Genomic DNA, 24,862 nt, shown 5'->3' with positions numbered 1-24,862 from the left:
TGGAACTAAATCAAACTCAGCTTTTACTAACAATGCTGAACTGTGTTCTACACAAAGTGAGCTAACACATTTCCTGATCTCCCATGCAGAATTTTGATAAACCTAGCTAACCAAATGATGGATGAACCAGAATCAAAAATACTCAAACATGGGGTTCTAAATTTCCAATGAGAACAGCAATAAGATTTTTTTTTAGTTCACCTGTTGCAACTCTTCCAATGCATTGCCATGAACTGTGAATGTTTAAACTCTCAATTAGAATTACTTCAGCAAATATTTATTGAGCATGTGCTTGGAATAGGCAAATATTCATACATAATCATATCTGGTGTTTTCCTAAGTGTCTTATTTGATACTTAAGAATCTTCAGGCACTTCACCAGTGAGCATAATATCTCTGTCCAAAAAGAGAAACAGAGTTCAAAAGAAGCGAAACAGCGCATCCATGCCACTCCAGGGGCACATTACAAAACCAGAAGTAAACCCAGCCTAATTGAGTGAGCCTCTTTTCCTGGTAAAACACAAAGCCCTACCTAACTTCATCAAGAGACATGGATCATACTCTGACCCTCCCAGGCAGCAATGATGAAGAGAAGAAAACAAAACAGCTATAAATGTATGGAGCAACAATAAGTCCAAAACCACATAACTACAAAAACACCCAAGTCACCATCACAGTCTGCATCATGCTTCCATTATACAAGTATGAGGTTGAGTTTACACAGGTTCATTTTAAAAACACAACTTCTAAAGATGTAGTTGAGATCATGTTATCATTAATAGCCTACTACATCTTATACAATGACATTCACAGCACTAGATATCTAAAGATTGGTGATAAAAACAATTACCCTGAAGGTCATGGGATCCTCAACCATCAGAAAATGTTCAGCTGTATTCAACATACTGTTCAGGAAAATAACTCATTTTAGAAATGTGCTGTCTCTGCCAGGTCATCCTCTCGGCCTTCCTTTCATCCTACAGGTCTCAGCTTAGAGGCTGCCCTTCCCTCGCCAACTGCTCGGCCAAGTCTCAGCCTCAGGTGTCCCTCAGCACACCCAACTTCCCCATCATGGAATTGGTCATATGATTCTGGTAACTGCGTATTTACTCATTTGTGTCTCCCACAAGAACGAGGGCAGGGGCTCTGACGCTCACATCACCATCATCTGTGCAGTCCTCGCATAGCACCTGGTAGGTCAATGCTCCACAAAATTTTTTTAATGAACTCTAGTTGAAATGGTAAGTGCTGTTAGCTTTCCTTTATTTTAATCAGAAAGTTCAATGTGGATCACTGCATCATTTAAGGGTTAAATTTAATTCATGAAAGCTTTTAAGGTAGATACTAAGTATTTGATAAACTTGTTTAGAATCCAATTTTTTATAAAAATAATCATAGCAACCTATACAATTTCCTGTGCACAAAAAGAGGCAAGTGAGCTCATGAATGATTTTATTTCAAATGGGTCAGCACTGTTAAATGATACTCTAAACATTCTTAAGGCATATTCCAATATCTACTAGCACAAGCCAGGTTCTTTCATGACAAGATACTTAATACTAGTTATATGCATTAGATAACTTAATTACTTCAGTTTCTTAGCACTTTTCATCCCTGAATTTTTTTGTTTTTGTTTTTGTTTTTGTTTTTGTTTTGAGACAGGATCTCTGTCACCCAAGCTGAGTGCAATGGCATGAACACAGCTCACTGCAGCCTGGAACTCCCAGGCTCAAGAGATCCTCTCCTCTTAGCCTCCCAAGGAGCTGGGACTACAGGCACATACCACGCCTGGCTAACTTTTGATTTTTTGTAGAGATGATGTCTTACTATATTGCCCAGGCTGGTCTTGAATTCCCAGGCTCAAGCAATCCTGCTGCTTCAGCCTCCCAAACTGTTGGGATTACAGGTGTGAGCCACCGTGCCCAGCCTTGTAAAGGTTTTTAAAGGTTTTCTAATTATTATCATCAGCTTTATGGGACACTAAGGTGACAAGAACTACTCTGCCTGTACTTTATGGGAGTTCATTTGTGTGTGAGAATAAATAGGATGTAAAATCCATGAGCTGGTAACTCCACCAGTCTTTCTTCTGGGGCATCTTGGGGCGAAGAATTCGGGGGTTCTAGGAGACACAGTCATTGTCTACAGCTGCAAGTTCAAATCCCACGTCCTGTAGCTCTTAGTGTCCTCATCAAATTCCAGCATATTCTATTACTCCAATTCCTTTTTCATGTTTAAACTGTTGTGAAGAGTTGCTATGCACTGTTTAACAGCTGCCACCTCACCCCATCCCCCCACCCACCACATGGGTTACACTTTAGTTGTGTAGATTAACTTGAAATGAACCATTATCCCTCATGATGAAGTACAGACAATATGAACTTAGATAATTTTTTTTAAAAAGTAGACTGTTTAGTACCCACAAATAAATCCTTTAAGAATTCCCAAGCTGGAAGAGATCACTGCAGAAAATATCGTCTACCAGCTATGTGTGACAAACTGCATATTATAAATACTTAGACAAAAACGAAAAGGTGAGTAGGGGAGGAGTGGCAATATCTGAAAACCACAGGTGTGGGGCTAGGGCGATCCTTAAATAGGAGAAAGTTCAACTGTGAGGAGAAAGCAGGGAGACGTCAAGTAAGAGAAAACATATTACCTACAGGAAGAAAGTGCTGTAAAGAAACACGAGGCAGTTTAGCAAGGTTCAAAACCATACTATTTTGACCACCTACTAAATGCAAAACTATATGCTGGTGTGAGGGGCCCCAAGATGAAGGAACAATCTTTGGTGGAAGGAAGCTCAGAGCCCCATGAGAGAGACAGTCAATCTCATGCCTTAAATAAGCCAGTGCTACCGGAGCACACAGAGGGCGGCTGATGGATGAACCTGGTGGTTCTTATTACACCCCTAGCTTCTTGCAGACTGCATTTCCTGGCTTTCTGCTGTAGAAACAGACAGAAACATCTAGGATTCTATATTATTCAGAGGTGAAATCTTTTGTCCATACGAGATTCAGGAGACTGAGCTCATTCAATCTCTATAGCAAACCCTGAGCAGGGGTGTTATTATACCCATTTCACCATCAGCAGCCTGCCCAGGTCACCCAATGAGAGGCAGAACCGGAAGCTGAATCCACACCGTCAGGCTCCAAGTCCTGCTGCCTTCCTAGTACTTTCCTGAAACAGATTTCACGTGTGCAGAGATTCTCTTTAAGGAGAATCAGTCAAAACCCACCCCTAGGCAAACGCAGAGCTGACTAGCACGGAGGGATTAGAGGAGTGAATTTCTTCCATGCTGAACCATGGCTATTTCAGGATGGGTGTATAGAGAGAGGGCTGAATGTGGCACTGGAGGGGTGTGACCGGGAGGGCCAGAGGAGATTCCAAGAACATGAAAAGCCTCACACCCAACCCTAAATGCATGGAACTCACTGCCCACTAATCCAATCTAATCCAAACGACCTCGTTAAAATCACTCTTGCAAAGCTGCCGCTTCCTTCAGACGGAAAGCCTCAGGACAGTTTGTGGACAAGCTGTCAGAGAGGCCTGTGCCATTATTTGTTGACACAGCAGCAGGACCCTTCAAGGGTAGTGCTGGTCCTCCAACATCACTGGCGACAGCCCAGTTGCAAGACAATGGAAATCTTGTCGATCCCAGAAACCAGCCTATGGGAACTAAATAGACTCTCTAGGCTCGGCACAGTCAGCGGGGTGGAGAAAAGTATTTTGAAAATCAAATCCCAAACTGTCGTTATGGATTTGATTAGTGACTTTGCTTTTTAAATTATATAAAATAAATTAAGATGCATAGAAGCAAAAGATACACTATTATAAAAAGCAACTTGTGGCTTCTAATTTAGAAATGGCACTACAGATTCATACAGCTATTTTAGAGTCATTATATTTCAAAGGCATTGCAAGCCTCAGAGTGATCTTGGTTGAGCAATTTAATTACTCTGGGCTTTGGTTTTCTTTCCAGTCAAAAAACAAAAAAAAAATGCTGCGTGGACTATGGCTTCCTGCCTGTCCTAAGCCTCAGTGCCTTTGCACAGCTCTGTGGATTATTTCAAAAGGTTTCTAAGGTCCTTTGAAGCTAAAAAATGTTAGAAATAAACATTTCTTTTCCAGTCTGCAAATAAATGTGAGTAGGGCAGAAGCCATTTTACCTATATAATGCAATTCTTTTGTTGCTGTGGATGAAGAAGCTTTTTAATGTTTAATTTAGAGAAGTACTTCACATTCTAACTAAAATTATTTAATATTTTAAAATTCATTTTATTAAAATATTTATAAAACATATACTGTTAAATTGGGAAGACTTATTTTCTAGCGGTTTTACAATAAATGCCTTGATTTGGTTTAGAAATTAAAATAAATCGTTGTTCAACTCCGGGGGAAAAAATTAACAACAACAAAAAAGCCACTAAAAATAAACCCACTTAATAGGTAGGTAGCATGTGTCCCAAAATAAAAACTACATCTGTTTGTTCAAAATTGTAACAGATATTACAATTTTCATTAAACTGTAGAACTACTTTTCTCATAGAAAAACTATTTCACTTAAATGAGTCCTCCTGACCATTCGTTTTCTAAAAAGGAATTTAACAGGCATGTTCAAAGCAGCAAAAACCACAACAACGCCCATCAACAGAACAGATAAACAGTGTGGTTTATGCACACACTGGACACTCTATCAACGAAAATGAGTGAACCGTAGCTACACACAGCAGCAGATCAGAATCTGGGAAATGCAAAGCTATGTGAAAAAGCAAACCACAAAAAGTGCAGTGTGACTCCATCCATACAGAGTTTAAGAATGAGCAAAGCTCAATAATATATGATTTAGGGATAATACATGGCAAAACTACAGAGAAACGCTGAGAACTGAGACACTGGTGACCTCTAATGGGGGAGAGATACGGACAGCATCGGGAAGGGGCACCCAGGCAACCCAGAAGAAACGGGCTTTTTCTTTTGTTTAAATGTATTTATTTATAGAGATGAGTCTAACCATGTTGCCCAGACTGGTCTCAATCCTGGCTGCAAGTAATCGTCCCGCCTCAGCCTCCCAAAGTATTGAAATTATAGGCACGAGCCGCCCTGCCTGGCTGAAATCTTACTCTTAAACTGGGTGGTGGGTAGATACAAATGTTCATTGTATTACTGTTGTTTTTATTATACACATCTTTTATAAACATTTTCCTTACTTAATATTTAATTTTTAAAAATACTACCAGTAAGATAAAATTAATTTAAATCACAGCCATTCTGGAATAGTTTAAGGCTGTGGATAAAATATTGAACTGTGTCCCTGTCATTAAATTACTTTGCAAATTTGGACACTAATACATTCCCTAGAACTTCAGCTATGTAAAAATGTTACTACTCCAGGAAAAAAAAAAAAAAGGATGTTCTAATCATTCTAGGGATAGTTTTAATGGCCTACAAAGAAAGAACTAGATAAGGAAAATCAAATCAGTAACAATGGAAAGAAAATCAGAAAATATTTAAATTAAATATTAAATATTTAATATTTTTAGAAAGCATTACTGAGCCTCTATCTACTCTGTACCCAGCACCATACTTTTCAAAATAAGAAATTATTGCGTCTAAGCCACATTAGACAACAGAATTCCCGAAGCGTGATCAGGCCTGCATTTGTCTTCTGTTCCTCCACTCTTTTTGTTGTTGTTGTTTGTAGACACAGGGTTTTCCTCTGTTGCCTAGGCTGGAATGCAGTGATGCAATCATAGCTCACTGCAGCCTTCAACTGCTGGGCTCAAGCAATCCTCTGGTCTCAGCTATTTTTTTTTTTTTTTTAAATTTTTATTTTCAGTAGAGACAAGAGCTCTCCATGTTGCCCAGGCTGGTCTCAAATTCCTGGGCTCAAATGATCCTCCTGTCTTGGCCTCTCAAAGTCCTAGGATCACATGCATGAACCACCATATCTAGCCTTCTGTTTCTTTACCTGTCAGATGAGAATAATAATAGTATCTCCTCATACGACTGTGGTGTAATTAAATAAGTTATCTGGGTGCAGTGACTCACACCTGTAATCTCAGCACTTTGGGAGGCTGAGGCAAGTGGATTGCTTGAGGCCAGGAGTTCAAGACCAGCCTGGGCAACATGACAAGACCCCGTCTCTACTAAAATATAAAAAATTAGCTGGACATGGTGGCACGTGTCTGTAATCCCAGCTACTCAGGAGGCTGAGGCACAAGAATTGCTTGAACCCGGGAAGCACAGGCTGCAGTGGGCCAAGATCATGCCACTGCATTCCAGACTGGGCAATACAGCGAGACTCTGTCTCAAAAAATAAGAAGCAACAACAAAAAAAGTTAATTCATATAAGGCATTTAGAGCAGTTCCCGGCACATAGTATTATACCAGTGTTTAATACTTATGTGTGTTATGTGTGCGTATTGTTGTTATTATTGTTTTTTCAACATCATTTGTGATTTGGAGTAAGAAAATCAGGTGTCACCTGTACCACACATATTCTTCTTGGAGGTGGAATTTTACCTACCAACATCAGTCATCTCCTCTAACATTAGTCGACCTTGCACTTGTGCACACTCCTCTCCATTTTATGGTAAGGGCCAGATCTCAAGGGTTCTTCAGCCTACTGGCTGGTAAACCCGACAGTGCACAGGAAGGTGCAGCAAATCAGGTTAATTTCACATCTCTCACTCCCCAGTGGGTTTCATTGGCTCGAAGGCTACCTTGGAGACGCAAAGCCTCACCCTGACCCAAGGGCCTGGATGTAAATAAGAGAGCAACTAGCGAGTCGGGCTTCATCCTTCCTGAGAGGTCTGGCAGCTCCTGACCCTGAAGAGTTGAAAATTCCAAAGGCACATAGTCTCGTGCACTTCCCCAGCAGAGTGGACCACCCTGATTAAGTGCTCCATCCAGCTATGCAAGCCCTTCAGAACAGAGCTGTGGCGATGTGATTGTGTAACTTTTATGACCATTACTATTACTTCTAGGGATGGGCAACAAGTTAAAGTCAATTAAGAAGCATATAAACTGTCACCCAAATCTCAAACTGAAAAATGCCAGTGATGCTGACACGCCCAGCCTCTCCTCAGGGGCCATCCTCATATTCCCCCTGGGAAAACCGGTCAGGGCTGCAGCAGCAAAGAGAAAGTCCCAAAAACACTTTATTGAATTCTACCACTTTACTATAAATATTTTTGACCCGTCTCTCAGTGCAGAAAATCCTGTGTTACTTCTAGAAAGGTCTGGAAATTTATCCTTAGAGCCCAGAGCCTGATCTCACTTTAAGAGAGTCCTTGCAAAACTCCCCACTAAACTCCCACTGTCGGGTCTTTCTCGTGTCACAGGATGACAACAGAACCCTGGATCAAAGGAGGTATTTTTGTGCCCTGGAATGACATCATAGTTTGTGGATCAGTAAAAACCTTATTTCATAACTGAGGAGCTTTGCTTCCAACAGTCTAGTTGAAGGGTTGGCAAACCTTTCTTGTAAAGAGTCGTCGAGTCAATATTTTAGGCTTTATGGGCCATGCTGTGTCTGTCACAACCTCTCCCTCTGCTGTGACAGCATGAAAGCTGTCACAGACAACACGCAGACTGGTGCATGTGCTGTGTTCCAATAACATTTTTATGTACGGACACTGATCTCTGAATTTCACTTAATTTGCACAGGTCACAAAATGTTTTGCTTTTGATTTCTTTTCCTCCGTTTACAAATGTGAAAACCATCCTTAGCTTGTGGCAGTAGAACAATCCGTAGTGGGCCAGATTTGGCCAATCCCTGGTCTAGCTTTCTCTGGGAACGCCGTAATACATGTAATTCCCTGGAGAATGCAGGGAATTCCTCTCAAAAAGCAGCACATTAATACTCCTTCATCAATCACTGCTCCTCAACATCCTGGGGAGGTAGGATGTGTGTTACCAACAGCAGAAACTGAGGTATTGAAATACCACAGAACGAGGCAGTGGAGGGCTCTGGAAGAACGGTTTTCGACGGGAGTTCTACTTTAAACCCTGCTTCCACGCTGCCTGTACGTCAAGTACACACAATTTCCTGTGTGCCACTGCATGAATACCATTATTGTATTATAATACAATCGTCATGATCTTTTGTGACCCAGGATGACGAAATTTTTGAATGCACCATTAACACATATGATGATTGGGCTACCTGTGTGGCTGGGCAGGCCATTGCCCAATCAGAAGTCATCGACTGCTGTCAGTTATGAGGAACGCCTCTGAAAACAGCACGTACTCACAGGACCATTTCCAAATGAAATCTTCCATTCGCATTTTTCAATTTGTTCTTCTCCTGGAGACAACAAATGCTGAGCAAGCATTTGGATCCCTGTTTCAGTGAACTAACTTGTTTCCCTACCCCTCACTCTCCCTTCCCCATTGGCCAACATTCCTTTTCCACTCCCACCCCATTCCTGCCTACTCCCCTCCTACTGGAACACAAACACATGCATTTTGTTTTTCTGAATCCATAGGCTGAACAGAACATTCTCAACAAGATGCCAACGATCCATGTCTCTGACTGAGTCCTATTTCAGCAATTCAGAAAACTCAGACTCTATGGTTCTGAGGACCTAGGGGACAAAGTCAGCCTTCTCACTCTTCGTAAATACATGCCACTCGGTCTCAGTAGTGATGACACATCCACCTGTCTTATCCCACCTGGCCCCCACCCACCACAGAACCTGGATGAGGCTACTAGAGATTGCCTGTCGGAATCATCATCATAAATGGCTGGACAGAGGCACCACCCTGTTCACTGGCGATGCCTTTGCACTATAGAAGGTGAGAACTCCTCATCAAGAGAATTCTTCTCATACTGTGGGGGTGGGGGGGATTCATCAATTAAAGCATTTCATCAGCAGATACTAAACTTCATAAAACACCAGTGATCAGCTGAGAAACACAATTCTTAAAAAATCCATGTGGAACTCTTCCTCAGGCAGTTCCTCCACATGACAGCCATCCATCATTACCACTTAGAAAACATTCAGAAGCTAGCCCTACCAGGAATTTAAAAGCTGTCACAAAGGCACTTCATTTGGAACTCACTCTGAATCACAGACCCAATAATATTCTAGGAAAGTGATTAGTTGTCAAACTGCCACCTTTTCCCATACTACCTAATTGGAAAAGAACATCTCAGTGGAGTTATTTTCCTCTCTCGGTGCTCAGAAATAAGGAAAAAAGAATAGTTTCATTTTCTTCCAAAAGAAAAGACTATCCCTAACTCTACTCTTGAAAGAAGAAAAGAAATCAAACCTGTTGAGAAATTCTGCCCCTATTCTAGGACAGTTCTCAAGAATCTTACAGCTGCTTGATGAAACATTTCCTAGGGGCAATTAATCCTAGGCAACTCTTGTAAAAAAAATAAAGTAACAAAGGACATCTTGTGATGTTGTAGTGTTTACCTGTTTGTGCCACTCATTCATGAATTTATAAAATTCTGAATTCATATTACAAAACAGAAAGGTGGGAGGAATGAAACATACCTAATTCACGCAGACTTGAACTCAAACAACTCACAGAGCACCCAGGTTGCAAGGGGCCTTAAAAGCAGCTAGAGTCGCTGTAACTCAGAAAAATGCCCTGGAGTAAAGTGGAGTTTTTTTTAAGATTTTAGTTTTTCTTAAGTTTAATTTACCAATAATGGTAATCTTTCCCTAAAGGGTTGTACTTCAGTGATGAGGTTATTATTGTAAGATAATTATTTTTAATAGAAGCTATCAATTACTAAGCACTTTGTTGCCACAAACTATACCAGGAGTTTTATATACATTATCTCATTTAACCTTCACAGCTAACCCTATCATGTGATTATTATTATCTTCATTTTACAGATGAGGAAATTAAGTGTCATAGAAGTTAAGTAACTTACCTAAGGTCACATGGCCAATACAATACTAAGAGCTTTATACACATTATCTCATTTAACCTCCACAACTAACACCATTATGTGATTATTATCATCTTCATTTTACAGATGAGGAAACCGAGTGTCATAGAAGTTAAGTAATTTACCTAAGCTCACACAGGCAGTAAGACAATAAAACCCAGGACCGTCTGACTCAAAACCCCAACAGCAGGATCACTCCACTAAATGGTTTCATACATTTGAGTCATGGGGTGCAAATTACATCAATCCCATCTTTAAGCTGTTAGCTACATTATAGTGATTCCCAAAGTTGACTTTTCATTGTAATTGTACAGAAAGCTTTTCAAAACTAGAGATTCCCAGAATCCACCCCAGCTCAGCCAGATATAATGTGAAAAAATAATCTCATTCTTTTAAGTGATGCCAATCAACGGCCAGACATGTTTTCTCACTGAACCTAATGAGTATTCCATGAAAAATATCCCAAGTGTTAACTCTCAAGGCATTTGGTTGGCTTTAGTTGTTCAGCACTTTCTCTCTAGTTGATAATGAATGAATGAGAAGGAATTCCACCCTTGATTCCCCTAGGAAAGCTTTATTCAAAGAGTGACAGCTGATGGAAGCACCGTGACCCGGAGAGTGGTAGCGAGCGCTACACAGATACAGACGCAGACCCCAGGGCAGTAAGGTGAGCGGACAGTCACACAGCCAGACGGCAACAGGTCTGCAATCTTCCAGTCACCTCGCTTCCTCCCCAAACCCCACTGCCTCTTGGAATCCCTCTGGAATCATTCAGAAACCCCAATCACCACAGGAAATGAAAGACTAACTGGCACACATTAAATTAGTATAAATATGTGTAAAAGAGTTGACAGGTTCAAAATAAGTTCCAACAGAGCTGACGCATTGATTAGTCCTTGTCATACATATTTTTAATATCTGTACAAACACACACACACGCACACACACACACAAACATATATAGTGTGTTGCCTATATGTAAAGAGACAGACATGTTCTAATTTACATTTTCATATAATCATATTCAGTATTGGACTCTATATTGAAAGAGACAGATGCAAGTTCCAATCTCAACCCTGCCACTTATTCATGTGACCCCATTCCCATTTCTTAACCTCCCTGAGATTCACTTTCCCTGCCTGAAAAGTAGTGGTAATAGTAACTATTTTGCTAGAACACATTTATGTACACAAGCACCTAGTGCAGAGCTGGGCACCATTTATTAATGTTGTTACTCCTATTTAGCAGCTCCCTAAGAAATGAAACATGCTATTCAGCAGCTGATTGTTCTAACCAGCAAAGGCCCAATCTCCTAGTAGAAAAAAAGGCAAGCACTCCAATAGGATGTTCCTTCATGCCTTGCTCTAAACTGATGATTGAAAACATGCTTCCAATAGCCACAGCTGTCTAACGTGCTGAGAGCATTAATAAGTTACCATGATATCCAGGGATAACAAAATTAACAACACCTTCCCGAAATAACTCCTCTCGGTGACTTACCAACTATTTCAGTAAAATTTTTAGTCATGGAAAAGAAAGGACTTAGATTGGAACCATATTAAAACACCTTCCTCTCTCTCTCTTTCAGTGAAACACGTTTAAAATTTACCCTAAATATCCTAAATCCTTGCTTGTCTTTTCCCAAGTAGTCCCAGACAGAGGATTCAAAAGTGGATCTGTCAGATTTGTTGCCAGCGAACAGACTCTCCTGGGTTGCAGGAGGAAGTCTTCCACATTTTTTCTGACTTATGTAGTCCCACGGCAGCTCTTTGGAATATCTTCCTTGATAATGTTTCCTACATTCACAGCCCCAAGCCTGGCTAGTTCATTTTACGAGGAATAAGGTTTCACTGGAGAGTTCCAGGAGGTCGAAAGAGTGAGGCACAAGCAAAGTGTCCGTCTAATTGATCCCAGCCAGACTGTGCGACTACCTGGGTAATATAAAATGCAGAAGGACTTTGTCCTGTAACCCACGAAAGTCTGAACCCTGATAACGAATCTGATAGAGCCACCATCCTTTCCATCACGTCCAGCTTGGGCACAGTCCTCGTTCTTAGCACCAAAGAAAGTACAGCAACACTGGCCACAGACCGTGTGGGTGGGATAAGGCCCTCCAAAGCTTTAATTTGTTTCTTTGTCTACGTATTTATTTAGGCAGACAGGAGCGGTCGCAGGAGGGGAAATGCTTTGGCAAACTCTTCATTGTACAAACTGTTTCCTCCACACTAATACTTTTCCTTTGGAAGGACACAGAAAGATAGAGCTCCCAAAAGGCCACATTTTTGCCAAAATGTCTAAAAGCAACATTTCTAAGTTGGGACTATTTTGCAGAGAAAAGAAAAATGTCTTTGGTGTTGGGATGAATAAAATTTCTGCCACTACGGTTGTCATTAGGGAGTGAAATGTGGTCCAGGTTAACTCCTCCAAACAACAGGACGACCATTGATTACTGGTAACAGACATCTCTGTGAGATCACCATGGTAATATTCATCCCTTCTAACAGTCCCCAATACCACATATTGAACAAAGTTTTAAAATCAAATCATGATTATGGACTATAAAGATAACTTGGACAGATAATATGCCAATATCAACTTTATTCTTTCTTGCTAAGAAACTACATGTTAACATTTTTAGATGATTTGGTTCAATCACAGCTGTCTTTAGATAATTTCTGTAAATGAAACTGTCACTAACAGAGGACCACTGGTGAAATGCTAAGGTGAAATTTGTTGATATTGCCATATCAACAAATACTCATAAAAGCAAGGTGCAGTCAGAGGCGGTTTATAATGATTTTAAACATCATTAAGAAGAAGCAGAAAAACCCTGACAACTCTCTCTTGCACAATTGGGGGACCAAATACTCTATTAGTCATCCTTCAAGAGCATGTACCCAACTCAGAGACTATTTATTCTATGTCAGAGCATTACCGGGGAAACAGCAGTGATCCTGGTGATAAATAATACCCTCAACCAGCCAGGCAAGGTTAGTAAGATCCAAAAGCCACTTTCAGAAGCCACAGTGGTTGCTTCAGTGTGAGTTGTACATATGTTTAGTTATAAAGTGTTGTACACAGTGAGACTATGTACAACAAGCTCTGTATTTAAAAGCTACTGTTTCAGGATAGAAAAGCTGTTAAGAAAAAGATCAAAAGTTCCACAAGATTTAAGAGTTCTGTGGACATGTGTGCTACCACTTTTCAATGTTTATGTTATGAAAAATTTCAGATGGATGGAAAAGTACAAAGAATAATGTCAGTAACTTCTATGTAGCCACGACCCAAGTTTCATCACATCATAATACTTAGCCATATTTGCATTAGGCCTTTTTGTCTTAATAAATAAATAAATTACATAGGAAAATAAAAACCTGTGGTTAGCACTCCCCACTCCCATGCCCCTGCGTCTCTAAACAATATGTAGCATTAGTTTGTGCCTTTTCAACTATTTGTATAAATGGTATCAGACAGTATGTATCAATCTACAACTTTTTTTTCTCAACATTGTATTCCTAAAATTTATCCATATTAATACAAGTGTATCTGGTTCATTTACTTTAATTGCTGCATAGAATTTCACTGCATGGATATAGCATATATTATTTTAACCTTTTTCCTTCCAAAAGAACAGCTAAATTGTTTTCTATTTTTTACTAACATAACACACAGATGAACATTTTTACAGGTATCCTTTTGCACTCATACACTGGCTTCTCCAGGCACATACCCAGAAGTGGAACTGCTGAGCTCTAGCGTATGTGCGTCTGCAGCTTTGCCAGGTGTTGCCAAACTGCTCTCCAAAGTAATCGTAGCACACAACACTCCCGCCGAAGTGGGGAGGATGTCTGTCGCTCCATCTCCTTGTCATCAGCCGATATTGTCCTTTCATTTTGGCCTACCCAGTGAGGGTGAAATGGTATCTCATATTAATTCGGGTGTTCCCACTTGGTTGAGCATCCTTTTACATTTACTGGGCATGGAGATCGTCCTTTCTATGAATTGCCTGATTGTAGCCTTTGCCCATTTTTCTTATTGCTTCATAAGAGCTCTCTTTATATCCTGTGACTTTAGGAAAGTCACTTAGCTTCTAGGGTTCTGCCATTACCAAAGGAGATGATAAACCTATTTCATAGGTATATTTTGAAGCTCATCAAAAAGCACTGAGTCTAGTGCCTATTACATGTTAAGTAATTTCTAAAAAGTCACTATTACTATTATTGCCATGCCACGAATATGGTTTAGGGTATAAAGTATTTCTAGCATTTCTCTCAAGTTTGTGGCTCCCTTTGGATAAGTACTGTAAGACTCAGAAAAAGGAGTCTCAGCAACTCTTCTTGCCCATGATATCTCCTCAAGATAAGAAGATACAATACCAGCATTCCATTGTCTATAACTTACCATTAAGGAAATGTGCAGGCCGGGCGCGGTGGCTCAAGCCTGTAATCCCAGCACTTTGGGAGGCCGAGACGGGTGGATCACGACGTCAGGAGATCGAGACCATCCTGGCTAACACGGTGAAACCCCGTCTCTACTAAAAAATACAAAAAAAAACTAGCCAGGCGAGGTGGTGGGTGCCTGTAGTCCCAGCTGCTCGGGAGGCTGAGGCAGGAGAATGGTGTAAACCCGGGAGGCGGAGCTTACAGTGAGCTGAGATCCGGCCACTGCACTCCAGCCCGGGCGACAGAGCGAGACTCCGTCTCAAAAAAAAAAAGGAAATGTGCAAAGTCAGCTCCCCTAGATACTGGTTAAACTAAGCATGGAAGTTACACTTCCTTCAATCCACATGAGACTGGGACCTCTTTTGGGAAAAGCCCCTCATCCTGAGTTTCAGGGATGGTTAATTCACCAGATGAAAAGGACTCTGGGAAAGAAAGAGGTGGGCAGTGGAGGCTGGCAGGTTATCAATATCAAGGACTTGCCAGTTCCAGGTATTTCCCAGGACAGAAATATAGCCACCACTTCATGAAATTTCATCAGGCCCAAGATTACTCCATTTCTCCACATGGTAAGTAATCCTTGAATAAGAAAAACCAAAGGCTAATCGTCATATCACTTACCAAATGCATACGTTGGGTTTTTTAAAAAAATGATCAGAAGTGCACTGACATCACCTAGGCAGCAGCCAATCCTATTCAATGTACATTGTGAAAATACTCATCTGGCAGGTGTGGTGGCTCACACCTGTAATCCCAGCACTTTGGGAGGCCAAGGCGGGTGGACCACAAGGTTGGGAATTTAAGACCAACCTGGCCAACATGGTGAAACTCCATCTCTACTAAAAATACCAAAATTAGCTGGGTGTGGTGGCGGACGTCTGTAATCCCAGCTACTCGGTAGGCTGAGGCAGGAGAATCACTTGAACCCGGGAGGTGGAGCTTGCAGTGAGCCGAGATTGCGCCACTGCATTCCAGCCTGGGTGACAGAGCGAGACTCTGTCTCAAAGAAAAAAAAAAAAAAAAAAGACAGAAAATACTCATCTTTCCTCAATACCCAGAAGAATATGTTCCTAAGGAGATGTTGGTAAGCTGGAAAGATGCGATAAAAAGGAATCGTGCAAGCCTGTCTGCTTGTACACGGAATGTAGTTAATCTGGTGCTGAGATCCTCCCAGCCTGGCTTCTCTTCAGTCGTCTTTTGACCTGTGCATGGAGGAAGGCTGTGTCATCTGTGTGCACTCTGCCAGGAGGAGGCCTACAGAGCTGCCCTCCAGACCTCTCAAGTAGTCCTGAAATCAGCTTCAACTGGTGACTGGCAGGGGCCCTTTTCAGAGGTACTTGAACATCACCTAATATTCAGAATTCTCTCCCTCTGTATTCAATTTCAACTGGCACTCAAGAAACCAGAGGCTCTCCTTAGTGACTAGGGACAGAGGCCCTCTCTTCTCTCTTCTTCAGAGCAATCATATGTTAAGATTCAACTCGAGCCCAAATATAATTAGACCATCTTCTGATACCTATCTAGGTGCATGGCTTTCTTCCTTAAATGTGTGCCAAGTTTCCACTTTCAAGAAGTTAAATTGCCATATAAAAATGCCCTGGTGATGATGAGTAATTAGATACGGTAATGGAAAATTAACTGTGTTTTTATTTAGAGCATTTATTTTAACAAGACTTTTCTTCTTCTGTTATTAAGCTGTAATAAAAATAAATTAAATCCTGAGGGTTTGCAAAGGTTTTCTGGTTAAAAAACAAACCAAACACCTCTTTTCCTGGAGAGTATTTGTTAATGCCACCAAGTTTGTACAAAGTCTGAATCCCGTTACTAATAAACCCTAATGCGAATTCTGATTTTGTCGTCTGTGCTGTGGACAGAAAACTACCATTCCATCTTCTCAGGCAGGTAAACTGGAGGCAGGCACCGACAGGCAGGCCCAATGTGCTTCTCCACATGTGCAGTTTTTATGCGAATGCCCTCAATCCTTCTCTTCTTCTTGTCATGTTGCTTCCAAGAGAACATGCCACCTCCAGCACACTGGTCTTTTGCCCGTCCTTTGAGCATCTGTGGGCTTTAGCAAGTTCTCGGATAAAAGGTGGCTGCTCCAGTTGTGAGTGCATCCCTAGAGCCACACTGGAAACACCAGTTCCACAAGACTAGAGTGTAAAACTGAACTGCATCCCGAACAGAGGATGCAAAATGAGGCTTCAATGTATGCATCCCATCTCAGTCCTTGCAGTCCTCTAACCATACTCCACCTAAGAGCTTGTCAATGGGCTTAGCCATAGACCCACCAACTCTAGTCCACTAACAACAGTCGTGGGCAGGACATGTGGCAAGGAGGACCCTCAGGCTCCACGGCATGCACTTTCACAAGCTCAGAACAAATGAAGAGGCCTTGGCCAGGTGCAGTGGCTCACGCCTGTAATCCCAGCACTTCAGGAGGCCAAGGCAGGCAGATTACCTGAGGTCAGGAGTTCGAGACCAGTCTGTCCAACATGATGAAACCCCATCTCTACTAAAAATATAAAAATTAGCCAGACATGGTGGCATGCACCTGTAGTCCCAGCTACTAGGGAGGCTGAGGTGGGAGGATCACTTGAACCTGGGAGGCAGAGGTTGCGGTGGGCCAAGATCGCCCCACTGCACTCCAGCCTGGGCAACAGACCAAGATCCTGTCTCAAAAAAAAATAAAACAAAAATAAGAACAAATGAAGAGGCCTCAGCGCATGTGACGTACCTACCTTTGCATCTCTGTTGCTCCTCCTACCTGACCTCAAAACAAAGTGCAAATAACACCGAAAACTGCTTCTGGTTTAACATTTACTCAGGCTTCCAGAGTGAAGGCTAAATGCTGCGCAGAGCTTAGGCTCTGGATCTCAACCCTGAAGAGGCCCCAGCACACGTCTAAGTAGAATCAACTTTAGCCATTCAGTATCCATGGAGTGACAGAATTTCACAGGCCACCTTTGTGTTGCCTGTACAGCCCTTCGGAGGAACACTGTGCTATGACGCTGAATCTGCACAGCCTCAAGAATTTCAAAGAAACCCACTCTTTCTTTCCTTCTTCCCTTCTTTTTTCCTTTTAATCTCTCTTTATAATTGAAATAATCCTTTGCAAGCCTTACTCCTTTTCATATAGATTTTTGGGATATGTTACATTTAATCTTTTCACTCTGATTTCTAGAGTATGCTAAAACCAACAACTTTATACTATCCACGTTTCTATCACAAATTCAGTCTTGGATACAGAAATACAACCAGCAAAAAACAAACATATCTGTAGGAAATCAGCCTAATAATAGTTCCATTTGAGTTGTATTTAGCAAAGTTGATTTGACAATTTTACCGGTGATAACACCCTGTAGGTAGAGTTCAAAGAGAAAATTCCACATAGTAAGCAAAAGTATTAAATGTTCCCATATCCCAATTCCATATTCCAAATGTTCCCATATCCCAACTGCCTCTCACATACACTAGGAAAAAAAAAAAACAATAAACAAAACAAAAACAAAACAAATAAAAAACAAAGAAGGGTTAAGCAATGGTTCTACAAATAGTTGAGAGGAACTTTTTAAAACACCCTAACTGCTAGTCAACAGTTAGATTAAGTTTCAAAACAATGTACTCAATGACAATGCCATCACCAAGCAAATACAACTATTTGTTGAATGAAATTATTGAATTAAATGATAGTGAAGAGTGGACATTTGGAGGGGCATTTCAACCCGTGAACAAAATTTCTAATCATTTGCTCGTTTGCTGTGAGAAAAATCAGAGCCAGAGAAGACACTGCTACTGAACTATTCATGAGTTAAAACTGACTCCACAGCCGGGCGCGATGGCTCACGCCTATAATCCCAGCACTTTGGGAGGCCGAGGCGGGTGGATCACCAGGTTAGGCGTACGAGACCATCCTGGTCAACATGGTGAAACCCCGTCTCTACTAAAAACACCGCCTGTAATCCCAGCTACTCGGGAGGCTTAGGCAGCAGAATCATTTGAACCCAGGAGGCAGAGGTTGCAGTGAGCCGAGATGGCACTATTGAAAGAAAGAAAAAAAAAGCAACAACTGACTCCTAAGGAATCCCTTGGCATCTCTAACAAGAGTTATAAAACTTAAGGAGTGGTGAGATAACAGCTAAGGATCCCAAAAGAGCTCAGTTCCAAATATACTGTGACCATGGATGAGTCCTGGACCCGGTGCATCCCTCTATTTATTCACCCTTACAATGGGAACAGGATAATCAGTTATGAGTAATTGCTAATAAAAGCCTATGTGCCTCTGGCAGAAATACAAATGCTTGTTGATAACGATCGTTTTTCCCAGACCCTGGTTTATGTTTCTCCATTAACATTCCAGTGTCCAACTCTCAGGTTCCCAAGATCCTACGGGTTTGGGTCTCTGACTAAAAAAGACCAAGCTGAGATTGGGAGAGTCACCAGAGCCAACTCCATGAAGCACTAGCCAGCTCCCGAACTCCCAAATGAGACATTATACATGCCTGCACTGCAATTAATTTTTTGCTGGGATGACACCCAATGTTTGTGATAAAAATGCACCCAAGGACACTACCCCAAAGAACTTGCTTCTCTTGGATCCACCAAAGGATAAAATGTTCTCAATGCCACCTCCTAAAAGATAAACACCCTTCCCCAAATGTCCCTTCTAATTGGCTGATTGACTGTTCCCTGGGTGTGACTGCACAGGTTAGTACTGGGTGTGTAACCAAGTTGGAAAAGTCTTCCTGATTTCTGAGTACTATGACAAGGAGGAGAGTGGCATATAGTGGACTGAAACGATACCGAAGCACTGACGTGACCCTGGCACTTTGCAAAAAATACCTTCTGCTTGGGGATATTGATCTGTGATTTTATGAGCCCCTCCAGCTCTGTAGGTCTAACCACCAAAGATGAGAGACAGGTGAGAGATTCAACAGAATCATTCTGCCAGAGAAGGGGAAAGGAATTAGATTATAGTTAGTGGAATAATTAAAAGTCTCATCCTGTTCTCAGGTTGTAAAATGTCCAAGTATCTACACTCACCTCCCCACAAATGTGCATGTGCAAATGTAAGGTAATTCTAGGTTCTCAGTACACAAATTGTAATAAAAGTAATTAGTACCATAGGTTCATTTATCAGTATCTTCATGTGAAAACCCTTAGGCTAAATTGTAACAATCCTTATTTTTGTGAAGCAAGTTATCCATTTTTTCTCAACACGCCACAAATTTAGAAACTGCCTGATTCTAAAGATCAGACAGAAAGGCAGAGCCTTCGAAAATGACCACGCCGATGCTTCCGCAAACCATTCAACCCCAAGAAACCAGCTTTCTTCAAGTGGGCTTTTCCACCAAGAAATATTCATCACAACCAGAAAAAGAAAATAAAGCATCCTAAAGTTAAGCATATTTATGACATCCTAAAACGCACCTCTTTTTTGGCCTTTGTAATGACGGTCAATGCTCTGAAGTTTGGGAGCTCACTGCTGATTTCTAAATGGCAATACACTTCCCTCTGAACAGGGATTACTGCTTACAGATTTAAAAATAAAACCACCTTGTTATATACTAACTTAATTCTAAACATATTCCAACCCTCACCAATGGCCTGAATGACAACTGTTGTCAAATGGACACATTCTTTTGGGCTTAGCTGTTTACATTTTAGTTTAAATGTAATGATAAACCTTTCTGCAGTGGGGCTTACAGGGCAAGGACTCCCTTTTGCAGTGTCTATTAGGGTGATTTACGAGACGTACTAGGAAACCGAAAGAAATTGAGAGACAGCTTTCTAGGACTAAAATTATTGTGTTTCTAATAAGAAAGGGCCTGTCAAACAATAATTTTTGGAAGGTGAAGATTCCATCAAGGCTAGAGTGTCTAACAATAAAATCCTGTCAGGTGATTATCTGCCTGAGATGAAAACTATTTCCATGTCTCAGTTTGCTTGAAGACATACCATTCTGCCTGATATTTGGTATCATAAATTGACCTTTAGGTTACTAAATCTACACAGCATGAACTGTTTCCTTATGCACTTTTTTTTTTTCAATGCTGTAGTTTTCTTTCCATCCCAATTTTATGTACTTATTGTACATGCTGGTAAGTTTTTAATTTTGAGGACTTTTTTCTCTTAGTTTTCATTATTTTACCTTACACAGTTCACTTCTGTTACACTTACTTACACCTTAAACCACCAAATGAAAGGCTGAGAAAGTTCAGTAACATTAATTCCAATATATGCCTTTCACTTGAACTTCTTACAATTTTGCTTCCACCACAAGTGCTAAACATTTCGTTCTATCTGGCAAAAAAAAAAAAAAAAGAAAGAAAAAGAAAAAGAAAAAAATTATAGTTTCCATCAGGATGCCAGCAACTTATTGTTGTTTTTTTCAATTAATAATAAAAAGGTTACATTCATCTAATTAAAGATTTTTATCCTGACCTTAACTGAAGAAAAAAGAAAAATGCTTTGAAAGTATGGTATTTGCAAAAGCCCTGAGAAGTCACTAATGGGATTCCCATGATCTAATACATGCAAGGCTTTAACTGTAACTGTAAACCCAATGAAGGCTTATGCTTTGAAAGTATGAACTATTGTAGCCAGTTTTTATGGGTTTAATTCCACCAGCAAATCCCAGTTTCTATATTTTAATTCTCAACTAGAGCAAAATCACGACACATTTTCAACTAACAACCTGAAAGAAGAAAGCACTGGAATAATGGGGCCAGAAAACCATTGGCAACAACCACCCTCTGCCACGAACCATCAGTGAACTTCGAAAAGCACAAGACTGAGCAATACTGAAGTCTGTGACATACGTGCATTTCACTTACAACACTCACAAAACTACATATGAATCATTTCATTTTCCTCTGATTTCTTTCCCACACAAGGTTCAACAAAACACAGCACTTACTCAGCCACCTCTGACTGAATGACTATTCTCTGCAGCATTTATTACTCTTCTTCTGCCATATTTTCTTCTATGATCCAATTCTGTGACTCCTATAAGCCAGGAAAAGCTGCCTTCAAGTCAACGCAGAGCACAAAGTCACTGAAAATTCTGTAGGCTCTACCTAGGTGCTTAGAAGTTGTTCTGTTTTGTCCTGGGAATGTCCCATGAGCAATGTTAATGACTGAAACAGATCCTCTTTTTTTCCTCAAAGGGAATTGAATTATTATAGCAAAGGATGATTTGTACTCCAAACAATATTCAACTTATCACCCCATTCAGTATATATGTGTCCAAGGGTCCACAACCACCTACACACAAATGTAAAAATATCAATTCTCAGGAGATCTATCTTGTTTCTAAAATTTCTTATTTGTTCCTTGTTTCATATATTTCTTGGTTTTAAAAATTCAGTATTACAAGGCTTGTTATGGGATATCAGGCCTAATTCTACGTTACAGAAAAATTAACTTTAAAAAGACATAACTGAATATAGTATACATTTTACAACCAAATACATGTAGGAACAATTTGGTTTTAAAAGAACTCCACTGAACGTATTTATCATATGTTTACTGATTGTCATATAGGGACTATCAGTGGAACCAAGAGAAAATACAGGATTCCACGCATTGAGCATTAACAACTGAATGTTCCAAAAAATATCTTCCCAAACTGCTGGTCCTTCATTTTTTCATTGTAAGTGTAATTTCATTTATCTCATGCCTCCCATGCAACTAACATAACCTCAAAGGTTCTTTTGGTTTGGAAGTACTTTATGTTCACCTTTAATGAAAAGCACACTTAATAACTTTTTTTCTGATAAACAGTGCTCCTACTTCTTTTTTGTTTTACTATACCCACGTTCCATAACCTAAATCCTAACAATGCCAAGATACTTTGAAACTTGGAGCTTCTCTTAATGCATTTAAAGTTTTAAAAATGCATTGGCTTTACTTTCGATAGAAACTCTACTACGTTTTCAGCCGGGCGCGGTGGCTCACGCCTGTAATCCCAGCTCTCAGGGAGGCAGAGGCGGGAGGATAGCTTGAGCTCAGGAGTTCGAGACCTGCCTGGGTAATATAGCTAGACCCCGTTCTCCACAAAAAGGAAAAAAAAAAAAAAAGACAAAAGAAACTCTACTACGTTTTCAATATATGTGTTAAGTTCTCTTTATCTTTCCTATTGGTCTTAGCTCCTGTGAAGAGAGAAAACCAGTTCTGAGTAATGTTTTTACTGTTATCATTGTTGGTTTTGGTCACTTAAGACAAACGAGGGTGACCTTTTCGGCTTGTGCCACAAAGGCAACGTACTCCAGAACTACTTTCCCAGAGCGCGATCATTTTAAGCAAAGCTCAGTGAATTTGGGATTTTGTTGAGAACCTCAGGATATTGATTTACTTGTAAAATTCACAGTGGAGACTGTAAGAGGTTGGACAAGTTAACTCAAGGTGAGATGCAAGGCCGCCAAGCTCAAGTTTGAAATTCACACCACCACTTCCTGAAACAATGATTTAGGCGCTGAACCTGGTCAAGTGTTTTAACTTTCAGCATGGAACGAGCACGCGTTCTCCTCCGAGCAGGACAATCAGGCGTTGCGCGAGCAGCCCTCTCCTAAGGCCCCGGCGCCTTTATTTTATTTCCACTCGTACGATCCATCCACACGTTGCGTGGCCCTTCCCGGCCGCGGCGCAGATGCCTTTGCAATGCCCACCGTTTACTGAGGTGCAGGAAAAGAATCCCTTAACCCTTGCTCTCGACCTCGGGTTGCAGAGCACAGGCGACCCACACGGACGTGAAAGCTACCGAACCCCACTTATCCCCTAGCGGAGCGTCTTACCCGTACAGGAATGCAGGGGCTTGGGTCGCACGACCAGCGACGGGCACACGGAGTAGAGGGAAAGTTTCTCAAAGTAGTCGCAGGTCTCCTTGGAGAGGATCTCGTCGATCATGAAAGTCTTGTAGCGCCGCCTGGCTGCTTTGAGCTGGCCGGGCGAGCTCAGCCTCAGCTCGGCGTGGCAGTGCATGGTGAGCCGGGGCGAGCGTCCGCCGGCCCGAGCGCAGCTGCGAGTGCCCGGCCGGCCGGGGCCGCTGGGCTGGCGCGACGGCGGGGCCTCGGCCCCGCTCCCGGCAGCCGGGGAGGCGGCGGGGCTCGGGTGGCGCGCGGAGGAGAGCGGGTAGCGGGCGCGTCTGCCGCGCGTTTAGACTCACCCGCAGATCAACATCTTCGCTAAGCCTTTTTGGGACAACGCAGCTGTCAATCAGCGCGAGCTTCCTGCAGGGCCGGGTGCGGAGTGTGTGCTGAGGGGCGTCCGCGCCCACCCCGCCCCCGCCCGCCCGTGCTGCTCCGGCGCCGACCTGCGCGCCTAGTGCCCGGCGGCTCTCACTCGCTGCCTCCAGCTCTGGTGTCTCGCGCTCCTCTGCCTGGCTCTCTATTTTAAGACGCTCGCTTTGGCTCTCCTCCCCCTCCCCGCCGGGACGCGCTCCAGGTGTGTGTGCACGAGTGTGTGCGCGGTGCGGGGAGAGCGCGCCGCGGCTAAGGCCCTGGCCGGTAGCTCCCCAGGGCAGTGTCCCCCATGCTCACCTTAGTGCCTGTCCTGCCACCCGCCGGCCCGGCTCCCAATGCCCGCAACCCAGCGGGAGGGCACGTTCAGTTCTCTTACTAGAAAGAAGTCTAGTCCTCACTAGGCTCCCGGGACTTCGGGCCACAGCGCCAGTGCCCCCGAAGACCCACCGTGCTTTTCTCCTTCCCTGTGTGGACGGTTTCCCAAAGACCGCGGCTTCCCAAGCCCTCCACTCGCAGCCTTGCAGCTAGCGCTGAGCTTGCACGCTCGGAGCATAGGACTTATGCGCTGAAGTTGCAAACTTGACTGACCCAAGATCCCAAACCAATGACCCTGGTCCCGTCCGTTACCCTAATAAGAAACTGAGAAGGAAAAAAAAAGATAAGAAAAGAAAAATTAATAAAAGTGTGAGTTATCGCTGGGCGCTGTGGCTCACGCCTGTAATCCTAACATTTGGGAGGCAGAGGTGAGACGATAGCTTGAGGCCAGAGGTTCGAGACCAGCCTGGTCAATATAGGGAGACCCTGTCTCTACAAAAGAAAAATTAAAAACAATCAGGCATGGTGGTGCACGCCTGTAGTCCCTGCTACTGGAGAGGTTGACGCAAGAGGAAACCTGTAGTCCCAGCTACTGGAGAGGTTTAGGCAGGAGGAAATCTTGAGCGCAGGAGTTCACGGCTGCAGTGAGCCGGGATCGCGTCACTGCACTCCAGCCTGGGCGACAAGAGCGAGATTCTGACTTTTTAAAAGTGTGCCTTTAAAAAAAAAAAAAAAAAAACACTGTTTATAAAAACATTTTTTTCCTCGTTGGAAAGGGCCAGAGCTGCACGATTCTAGGGAGCAGGCAGGCACTGGGGTAGTCTGTCCCATTCGGGCTTCTCCCAGCGCCCGAGCCTTCCGGCAAAGGGGCTTTCAATCTCCGGATCCCTCGCGATACGACCGGGTTAGAGAGTCGCGAAGACAGGTGTTTATTGGGTGATTTGCCTTTTTCTTTC

General features: G+C 42.2%; 1 protein-coding gene across 2 annotated transcripts in view; it reads right to left on the bottom strand.

The window, feature by feature from the left end:
- Window positions 1-24,266, bottom strand: part of BARX2 (BARX homeobox 2) — an 84,224-nt gene extending 59,958 nt beyond the window's left edge. The window contains exon 1 of one of the 2 annotated variants that reach the window (XM_033205358.1): window positions 24,039-24,266. In XM_033205358.1, coding sequence (XP_033061249.1) covers window positions 24,039-24,144 — 106 coding nt within the window. In that variant the 5' untranslated portion in view covers window positions 24,145-24,266. Of the gene's footprint in view, window positions 1-23,144; window positions 23,873-24,038 lie in introns of those variants that run through there. The other variant, XM_033205357.1, reaches the window with a different exon arrangement.
- Window positions 24,267-24,862: the final 596 nt, after the last annotated feature.

The sequence above is a fragment of the Trachypithecus francoisi genome, unplaced genomic scaffold (genome assembly GCF_009764315.1).
Source record: "Trachypithecus francoisi isolate TF-2019V2 unplaced genomic scaffold, Tfra_2.0 Lachesis_group8, whole genome shotgun sequence".
NCBI classification, from domain to species: domain Eukaryota; kingdom Metazoa; phylum Chordata; class Mammalia; order Primates; family Cercopithecidae; genus Trachypithecus; species Trachypithecus francoisi.
Note: the sequence above shows the minus strand (reverse complement) of the source record. Positions and strands in the feature narration are given on the sequence as shown.